Source organism: Lampris incognitus, chromosome 7 (assembly GCF_029633865.1).
Source record: "Lampris incognitus isolate fLamInc1 chromosome 7, fLamInc1.hap2, whole genome shotgun sequence".
Lineage (NCBI taxonomy): Eukaryota > Metazoa > Chordata > Actinopteri > Lampriformes > Lampridae > Lampris > Lampris incognitus.
In genome coordinates this window covers 13,540,155-13,550,275 of record NC_079217.1, presented here as the reverse complement: position 1 = coordinate 13,550,275, position 10,121 = coordinate 13,540,155, and the positions used below count along the sequence as shown (strand labels likewise).

Here is a 10,121-nt window from a genome sequence, read left to right as displayed (position 1 = left end):
TAAAATCAGCATAGTTTTTATTTTATTGAGACAGTATAAAGATATCTGTACACCGCATCACTAGATCACTCAGCCTAAGCAAATCATTAAAAACCTCAAAGGATTTTTTTTTTACTAAGGAGCTCATATCCGTACCAGCAATACTGATATATATTTGCCAGCTATCCATACACTTCCCCCTTCACACTATTACTCCAACTCCCCAAAAGAGGCTATATGGAAAACTACCCTCAGCAGCCTATATCTTCACCCTTTGCATACACAGCAGCACTTGTCTGGTCAAATCAAATGTGGTGTTTATGCAGCTGAATGGTTTTGGCGTGCCCTGCTGTGCGCTGTGCTCGTAATCAACATCCAGTCTCCAGATGATGGGGAGGGAAAGGGACAGTGTGTTGTCAGGAGTCAAAGGAGAGCTCTCTGCTGTTGGCTCCCTGCATCCGGAGGACCTGTGTGCAGCAGGACCTGAGCGAGCAGGAGAGCTGCTGCAAAAAAAGAAAGCACAATAAACCGCAGGGCTATGAGAAATGAAAGTCTTGCATGCAGTACAACCATGTGAGCTTGAAATGAACATGGAATGGCTCAGATACGTGTGACCCATGGTAGTCCACCTTGCAGCGTAGGATGCACTAACCACGGCTAGTTTGGGGAACAGAACCTGGCTACGTTGTGCTACAGTGGATCATTAGTTACCTGCACGCAGATGAAGCAAACCGGTGACAACGCAGCTTTTCTCTGTGCCGTCTCTCGTTAATTAAACCAGGGACTTTTCTCCGTTTTGATTTATGCTTCATGCAAAAATATTCTCAGACCGTGCACGTGCTCAGTATGCCAGGCTCGCCATAGGACTATTAAAACAGGCAGAATGCCCAGTGAAGCTGCACAGAGCAGCTTATGAAATCACGGGATAAAGGCAGAATAGTGGTGTGATTTAGTCAAATAACACAAACGTCTTGAATTAAGGTGTGCCTGCGAGGGGACGTATTATAGTCCCCCCCCCCAAGCAGGACATACCACAAGAGGGAGACAAAGCTTATCTCTCCATCCAGGGTCCACACAACGAGGCTGTGGTTTCAGCTGGAGGAACATTAGTTGTGAAGGTTTGCACACAGTGGTGCAGCATCATCCTGTCTTCTGCCAATTACAACCGTGCGTGCAGTTACGCACACTATTTATAAAGGGCACATCAAAACAACGCAAATGTCACAGTGTTTCCATTTTAACGTGCCCATCACGCGGTAAATGTGCGCTAAAGCACGACTTCAACTACACGAAATCCCCCGAATCTTGAGTTGGGAAAACTGGCCCAAATGTTGGCGCAGCATTTATTATCTAAGGCTTATTCGCCTTCCCAAGCTGCTCGGGCGCAGCCCACGCCACGCGGTGTGGGTTTAGTCCGGCCGGAATGACACAGCCCGCCTCCATTGAAAACCCCATAGACGCATTCCGCCGGAGAAGTCGACCAATCGTCGGAGAGAAGGGCGTAACTCTTCTCCTCACGCCCGTTTTGGACGGACCATGAAGTTTGGGCTCTCTGTGAACAGCTGCCGCGAGAGAATGGTGCACCTCAGCGCGCGTAGGTGTGCGACTGTACTCAACTCGGATCTTACGCGCTTGCAACTTTAACGCAGCACGCAGGTCAATTCAAGTGTGTGTGTGTGTATATGTGTGAGTGTGAGTGTGTGTCTGCGCAAAGTTCAAAGCGTCTCCTCGTGTGGCTTCACACACACACACACAGACACTACAAATGGCTTGGACAATCCCCCCCCACCTGCGCGGGACCGGCGCTGCTTTCCTTCTGGTCGCGACACTTCTGACAGGTGCCGCGCTCGCGCAGGTTTTTGACACTTACGGATTATCCTACGCCTTGAGATCCGAACTGTCGGAGGACGCGATACTGGTCGCCAACAATGGAATACGCGTGCCTTTCGGGAGGTCCGTCTACATCGATCCCATCAACGATTTGGTCATCCAAGTTCAGCCCGGGGACAGATGCAGCATCACAGTTTTGGACCACGATCCCTTGTCTCAGAGGCCCGGACACCTGTCTCCGAAAAAGTTCCCCTGTGAATTTGGTCCCAATGACGTGAGATATTCCCACCTTGGCTCCAGGAGCCCTCCAAGGGACAGGGTGAGGCTGCAGCTCAGGTACGACACTCAAACGGATACTGTTATAATCCCGTTCATGATGGAGGTGGAAGTCGTTTTCACACAATTAGAGGTGCTAACCAAAAACATGCCCCTCGTGGTTGATAAACTGCTGGGCACAAGTAACCCCATTGATAGAAAAATCCTGGAGTTCACCTTCGATAGAAACGTGCACCAGTGCAAAATAGCCTCTCTGTCTAGTGGCAGTACATTACCGAGATATGGGAAACTTGTGGATGATGGGAATCTCGAAAAGATGGTGGACTGTGATGAGTTCCTTACAATGAATATCCGTTATCAGCACACCTCTGCTCTGAAATCACCAAACAGGGATTATATCCCGATGCTTGTGGAACTGCACGATAAGGAAGGAAATTTGCTCAAACAAGAATTTTTCCAAGTGCTGGTGCGAATAAGAGAGGGGGAGGAAAACACGGCCCCTAAACCCAGCTTTGTTGCGATGATGATGATGGAAGTGGACCAGTTTGTGATGACTGCCATCACTGCTGACATGCTGGGTGCGGAGGACATTGAGTCTAATCCCGATGATTTGATTTTCAACATCACGTCCACTCTGTCCTTCGAGGAGGGGTACATAGTGAGCACCGATGATAGGAATCTCCCAATAACGTCGTTTTATCAGGAAGACCTTAAAGACTTGAAAATAGCCTACAAGCCTCCTGCTGTGGACTCAGACACGGAGCGAATTTTCCAGATTGAATTTGAGGTGGTGGATACAGAGGGGGCCGTGTCAGACCCGTTTGCCTTTATGATTGTTGTGAAACCGATGAACACACTAGCCCCAGTGGTGACCAGGAATACCGGTCAGCTGCTTTATGAGGGACAGTCCAGGCCTCTATCCAGTTCACATAATCTTGAAATCAGTGATGAAGACAATCTAGACAAAGTCAGGGTGACTGTAATTGACGGCCTACGGCACGGAGAGCTAACCGTTCTGGGCTCCAGCAGGAAATTTTTCACCCCAGCAGACCTCGATGCTGGAACAGTCATTTATCAACATGACGGGAGTGACACCTACAGTGACAATATCATTTTTCGGATGACGGATGGGAAAAACGAGGTGGAGTTTCTCTTTCCCATCACCGTTGTGCCAACCGACGACGAACCGCCCATTATTAATGCGAACACCGGGTTGGTTTTATTCAAGAACCAAATAATGCCAATCTCCCCTCTTATGCTGAGCGCAGCAGACATTGACTCAGAGGACTCCACTATCAAATTCAAAATCGAGTCACCTTTGTCCACTATTGGCCAAGTGCTGCTGCGCCAGGCCGAGGCCCCGGAAGACCCATCGACCTGGCGGTTTAATGCAGAGGATGAACTTTATGAGAAAGTTGTAACCGAGTGGCTGCAGCAAGATATAACCGACGGTAAACTGTTTTACAAGCACGTTGGACCTCACAGTACCGGCACGGTAATGGACCAGTTTGTTTTCAGAGTTCAAGATGACAATGACCCACCTAATCAATCAGGTGAGAGCTCATTCATTATCAAGATTCTCCCGATCGATGACCTCCCCCCTGAACTGTACCCTGGCACTACTCTGCAAATTACTGTACACGAGTACCAGCGTACCTACTTCCGGAAAAAATTCCTCCGTTACACTGACCTGGACTCAGAGGATAGGGATCTTAAATACACAATCACCCAGCCGCCGACAGACACAGACGAGAATAGCCCTGTTGTATTGGGATCCATAGTACTAAGTGAAAGGCCAGATGTTGAGGTAACAACATTCACTCAGGCACAGATCAACCACCATAAAATAGCTTACAAACCCCCTGACCTTGAGCTAGGAATCACTACTCATGTACTGCAGTTCAGGTACACTGTGGAAGATACCTCTGGGAACAGTGTAGCTGGAGTTTTCACCATATTCTTGCAGCCTGTAGACAACAAGCCGCCTCAGATAACCAACTCTGGCTTTACTCTATTTGAGCGCGGCACACATATCATTACAAAGGCTGAGCTGGACACGACAGACACAGACACCGACCACAAACAGATATCCTTTACCATCACTCAGCCCCCGCTCCATGGCCTGGTGCGGTACACATTTACAGACATGACAAAAAGTGACACTTTCAATCTTGACGACATTGTAAACGGTAGGATTTCTTATGTCCATAATGGGGACGAATCAACAGCCGATTCAATACAAATAGATGTTAGCGATGGTGTCCATGTTGTCCCCATTACTATCAGGATCTCTGTGAAGCCCATTGACGACGAAACCCCGAGTATTAGTCTCCCAACAGGCACAATTGGCTCCTATATGGACGTCTTGGAAAACGGAGCGACGGAAATCACAAGTAATGTTATACAGGGAAGGGATGAGGACACGGATGACCTCCGTCTTACATTCATTGTGGAAGATCCACCGGATTTGGGTGAAATCCTGGTGAACGGTGTCCCCTCAAGCATGTTCACCCAGGCTGACATCATTAACGGGCTGGTGGTCTATGCACACACCAGTGGAGAGATAGGCCCCACCACAAAGGAGGACTACTTTAATCTCACCCTGACTGATATGTCTGATGAATGGACTGTGGGGGGAAACAAGGTCACCGGTGTCAGAGTGCACGTTACTATTCTTCCTATGGACAGCCAGGCCCCAGAGGTCTTTGTTGGGCCACAGTTTGTCGTCACTGAAGGAGAGAAGAATGTCATTGAAATCCTCCACATAAGTGCTGATGATGTTGATACTCCTAATGATGACCTCCTTTGTACAATCATAGTCCAGCCGACTTCAGGGTATGTGGAAAATATTTCCCCGGCCCCGGGTTCCGAGAAGTCCAGATCCGGGATGGCTATTAGTGCATTCACCATCAAGGACATCAGACAAAATCACATCTACTACGTCCAGAGTATTCACAAAGGGGTGGAGCCAGTCGAGGACCGGTTCACATTCAGGTGCTCTGACGGCATCAACTTCTCCGAGAGGCATTTCTTCCCCATTTCCATACTCCCCTCGAACGACGAAAAGCCCGAGATATATATGAGAGAGTTTGTGGTCATGGAAGGCATGAACATAGTTATTGACACGCCCATTTTGAACGGCGCTGATGGGGACGTCCCCCCCGACGAGCTGACATTTATTATAACCAGACCACCCAAGCACGGCGTTATTCTCAATCAGCTTACTACTGGCACTGTACCGGCCTCGAATTTCACCCTAGATCAGATCAGAGAGGCTTCCAGCATTGTGTATGAGCATGATGACTCAGAGACCACAGAGGACAGCTTTGATGTCACGCTCACTGACGGCAGGTTCAGTGTGGAGAAAACAGTGGTTGTTATGATTATTCCCGTGGACGATGAAACCCCGAGGATGGCCATCAACGACGGCCTTGAAATCGAAATAGGCGATGTGAAAGTCATAAACAGCTATGTTTTGAAAGCAACTGACCTGGACTCTGAGGATAGCGCGCTGACGTACGTTATCCGCTACGGGCCCGCTCAGGGCTATTTGCAGAAGGCAGCGCCGTATGGGACGTTACAAAACCTGACGGTCGGGATGAACTTCACACAGAGCGAGGTTGACCGGGGTTCGATTGTATACACCCACAACGGACAAGAAGGCATTCGGGACCTTATCAAGTTCGACGTGACGGATGGCACCAACCCTTTGATTGACAGATATTTTTATGTCACGGTGGGTGGCATTGACATGGTCTTCCCGGACGTGGTCAGCAAGGGCGTATCCTTGAAAGAGGGTGGCAGAGTGTCGCTGACCACCGACCTGCTCAGTACAAGTGACCTAAACAGCCCCGATGAGCACCTGGTCTTTACGATCACCCGCGCGCCGATGAGGGGTCACCTGGAGCGTACGGACACTCCCGGGGTGCCCATCGCGTCCTTCACGCAGCTCCAGCTCGCCGGCAACAAAATCTACTACATCCACACCGCGGACGACGAGGTGAAGATGGACAGCTTTGAATTCGAGGTGACGGACGGCTACAACCCGGTGTTCCGCACCTTCCGCATATCCATCACGGACGTGGACAATAAGAAGCCGGTCGTCACAGTGCACGGCCTAGCGGTGGCGGAGGGGGAGAACAAGCTCATCACGCCGTTCGAGCTAACGGCGGAGGACAGGGACACCGCAGACCACCTCGTGAGGTTCACCGTCACTCAGGTCCCGGTGCACGGCCGTCTGCTCTTCAACAGCAGCCGGCCCGTCGCCTCCTTCACAAAGCAAGACCTGAACGAGAACATGATCAGCTATAAACACGACGGCACCGAAAATGCCGAGGACAGCTTCTCCTTCACGGTCACGGACGGCACCCACACAGACTTCTATGTGTTTCCGGACACGGTGTTTGAGACTCGCAAGCCGCAGGTGATGACGATTACGATCCTCCCGGTTGATAACGGAGTGCCACAGATTGTGGTGAACAAGGGTGCCCCTACTCTGAAGCTTCTGGAGACGGGTCACCTGGGCTTCATGATCACCGGTAAGACCCTGAAGGCCGAGGACAGAGACAGCCTCCATCACTCGGTGACCTTCAAGCTCACCGTGGGCCCGGAGCACGGCTACCTCATCAACCTCGGCAAAGGCAACGCCACCGTCACCACGTTTACTCAAGGTAAGACACGTGCCTTCCCGCAGGCTTCGTTATCCCCGCTGAATTAGATTTGCAATGCCCTGCACGGGCTTGTCACAATGAGGGAGATCATTTAAATGCTGAAATCCGTGATTACCCTGATCTGTTCCCCCATCTGGCAGCAAATAACTACAAACAAGGTGTAGCAGCCGTTGTAGTTTGTGTGCCATCAGCTCAGCAGTGAACAGTTCCCACCCTTGTATAAGAATGTCCATGTGGGCCAGGCAATCTAATGTATTACAAGGTACATAAAAACTGTATCAGGACACCGTAGATAACCTGTCCGACAGAAGCAAAGCCACTAGGGTTGCCAACTCCTTGAAATGGAAATAAGGAACAGGGGACAGGGACGGGGGGTGGGGGGTGGGATGGACAAGGTGGCGTGGGCATAACAAATATAATGGGCCTTACACTATACACACATACACATATATATTATTTATATATATTCTATATATAGTAAGGAACGATTCCTTATTTTAGAGAACGGTTGGCAACCCTAATTTTGCCACATCCTCGTCAGTCCCTTTCCCTCCATGAGTAGGAACATGTTTGTCACTGCACCAGTGTCCGTCCTACCCAGTCAAAACCTTGTGCACGAAGAGTGTCTCCAACCCTGGCGAAGACACCAATTAGTATTGCGTAACGTGACTGCAGGGTCCAGATAGATGAAATAACGATAAACATAATTAATGGAGGAAAATCACAGATTTTAGCTTCAAGTTCTCCGAGGATTTTGAGCCCACTAATTATCAAACTCATTTGTTTACTCCCTCTACGATAACGGCGCTACCCGCCTAGGTCTGGAAAAGGCTGAGTTCAAACACGGGCAGTTTTTGTTGTCTCTCAGCAGACTGCCTATTAACAGATACGTAAAAGTGAGCCAGTGCCTCGGGCTCACCAGGTTTCACAACAGCGGCGATATTTCATGCAGCGCTTATTGTGTGTCGCTCTGGGGAAAGGCTCGGTGGGATTCTGTAAACGCCGGAATAATATCGCCTCACGTGTGGACCGCGGGATTAAAGACACCATAATGCAAACGCATCAGAGGAACGGCGACACGTTGGTCTAGCTAGCCGCAGCCCATCAGCTCAGCCGACAGAATTAGTTACGTCCTAGTACTACCGCCCCGGAGGGGCCCTCGGTAAACATTAAACACCGGGCCGGTAAGATCAGCGTACAGTCAATCTCTTTGTATTTCTAGCTTGTATTTACCGAGTCACTCTCGGAGCCGCTTCCCTCAGGAGGCCTGTTTAATATTTCAGGAGTTCTCATAGGGGGTAAACAGACAGTAAATAAAGCCACTGTCCCCTGGGCATATCCGAATTGTGGCTATACATTTTCATGAGCCGGTCCATTTGAAGGGAAATGTTTTGACATCAAATATTTGCAGACAGCAAAGGCGTTAGATTTCACACCCTCCTAGTTATAAAGACTATAAAGAACCTTCTCTGCTCCATCACTATCAAGATGTGGAAGACAAACTGCTGTGATTTAACTCCTGGAGGGTAGCTATTCTTTATGCTCAATATCATTGGTGAACTAATGGATATACAGTCCTTGTTTCACGGCAGTTTGTCTTCTCATATACATCTGACACCGTACAATATACATCGTTTATCAAGACGACTTGTCTCGCTTCCTAACTGCAACATGCACACCAGGTCTTCAGCACCTAAAATCAAATACAGTTGCCCAAATACATCCATCCAGCCATTATCTGAACCACTTATCCTGCTCTGAGGGATGCTGCAGCCTATTCCAGCTGTCATTGGGCGGCAGGCGGGGAGACACCCTGGACGGTCCGCCAGGCCATCACAGGGCCCACACACACACACACACACACACACACACACACACACACACACACACATTCATACCTAGGGACAATTTAGTATGGCCAATTCACCTGACCTACATGTCTTTGGACTGTGGGAGAAAACCAGAGCCCCCGGAGGAAACCCACACAGACACAGGGAGAACATGCAAACTCCACACAGAGGATGACTCAGGACAACCCCCTAAGATTGGACTACCCCGGGGCTTGAACGCAGGACCTTCTTGCTGTGAGGCGACCGCGCTAACCACTGCACCACCATGCCACCCCTGCCCGAATACAGTTTTTCGAAATAACAGAACAGCCAAATGATAATAACACCATACCGGGCAGCACGGTGGCCCAGTGGTTAGCACTGTTGCCTCACAGCAAGAAGGTCCTGGGTTCAAACCCAAAGGCCGCCCCAGGTCCTTTCTGTGTGGGGTTTGCATGTTCTCCTCGTGTCTGCGTGGGTTTCCTCCGGGTGCTCCGGTTTCCTCCCACGATCAAAAAGACATGCATGTGAGGGTTAATACTCCTGCCTGTGCCCCTGAGCAAGGCAATGGAAAGAAGAACTGGAGTTGGTCCCCGGGCGCTGCAGCCGCCCACTGCTCCTATACAATAGGATGGTTTAAATGCAGAGTTTTAATTTCATTGTATGCTTGCTTACAATGACAAATAAAGTCTCTTTCTTCTTTCTTTCTTTATGTGGAATTTATGAACTGTGTATTTAGATATGTACAGAAACACGATACTTTTTCTCTTTCAGCGGAAATTGATGAGCTGAAGGTATGCTACGTTCTGAAGGATGGCGACAACGCGACCAGTGACATCTTCCATTTCTCCATTGAGGATAATGGTGAGTCAGTCACGGGCCTTTTGGACAACGCCCCTGTTTCAATCGATAGCTAGTTTCAGTGAAATAATAAAGAAGGCTGCTTATATAAAGAGCCGAGCAATGGGAGCCCCATTACAAGATAACAAAATTCATGAGCTTTCCTTCTCGAAGTTACGCTTTGTAGCAGGCTCACGATCGTGCCCGAAATTGATTTTTGTCCTATAGACAAACCTTTTTTTTTCTTCTTTTTTGTTTTGAGGCACAAATTCTTCAGCTATTCCTTATGAAGGTCTGCTTTCACCCGGAGGGTGACAGAAAATCATCAGCGCACCGTGTAGCATGTAACTGAATTACTAGCGCAAACGGGCTGTGTGTGCGTTAGTTTTTCTAGAGCCGCACACAATTTCTCAGACCAGCAACAGCAAAGGGGGGGGGGAGGGGGGCAGGCATCTAGTAAAAATGAATTTAGACAGGAAAGAGGAAAGAAAAAAATGTACAGGGTTTTTTTTTTTTTAAAACAAAAAAAATCTTAAATTGGTTGCCAGCGGCCAGGTTCTGTCTCTTCTTCTGTGTTTTTTTTTCCTTCCATGTTCAATTTCCCCATCAGATTATAGTCAAAATACAATGTAGGCATTTATGGATATTAGGGGTTGCCACATACACTAAACTTTTTTTTTTAATGTTGGCACGCATG

General features: G+C 48.9%; 1 protein-coding gene across 1 annotated transcript in view; it reads left to right on the top strand.

The window, feature by feature from the left end:
- The first annotated feature begins 1,521 nt into the window (after positions 1–1,521).
- Positions 1,522–10,121, top strand: part of frem2b (FRAS1 related extracellular matrix 2b) — a 93,351-nt gene continuing 84,751 nt past the window's right edge. Inside the window, exons 1-2 of the mRNA XM_056283776.1 lie at positions 1,522–6,755; positions 9,359–9,448. Of these exons, the coding sequence (XP_056139751.1) occupies positions 1,745–6,755; positions 9,359–9,448 (5,101 nt within the window). The 5' untranslated portion in view covers positions 1,522–1,744. The remainder of the gene's footprint in view (positions 6,756–9,358; positions 9,449–10,121) is intronic.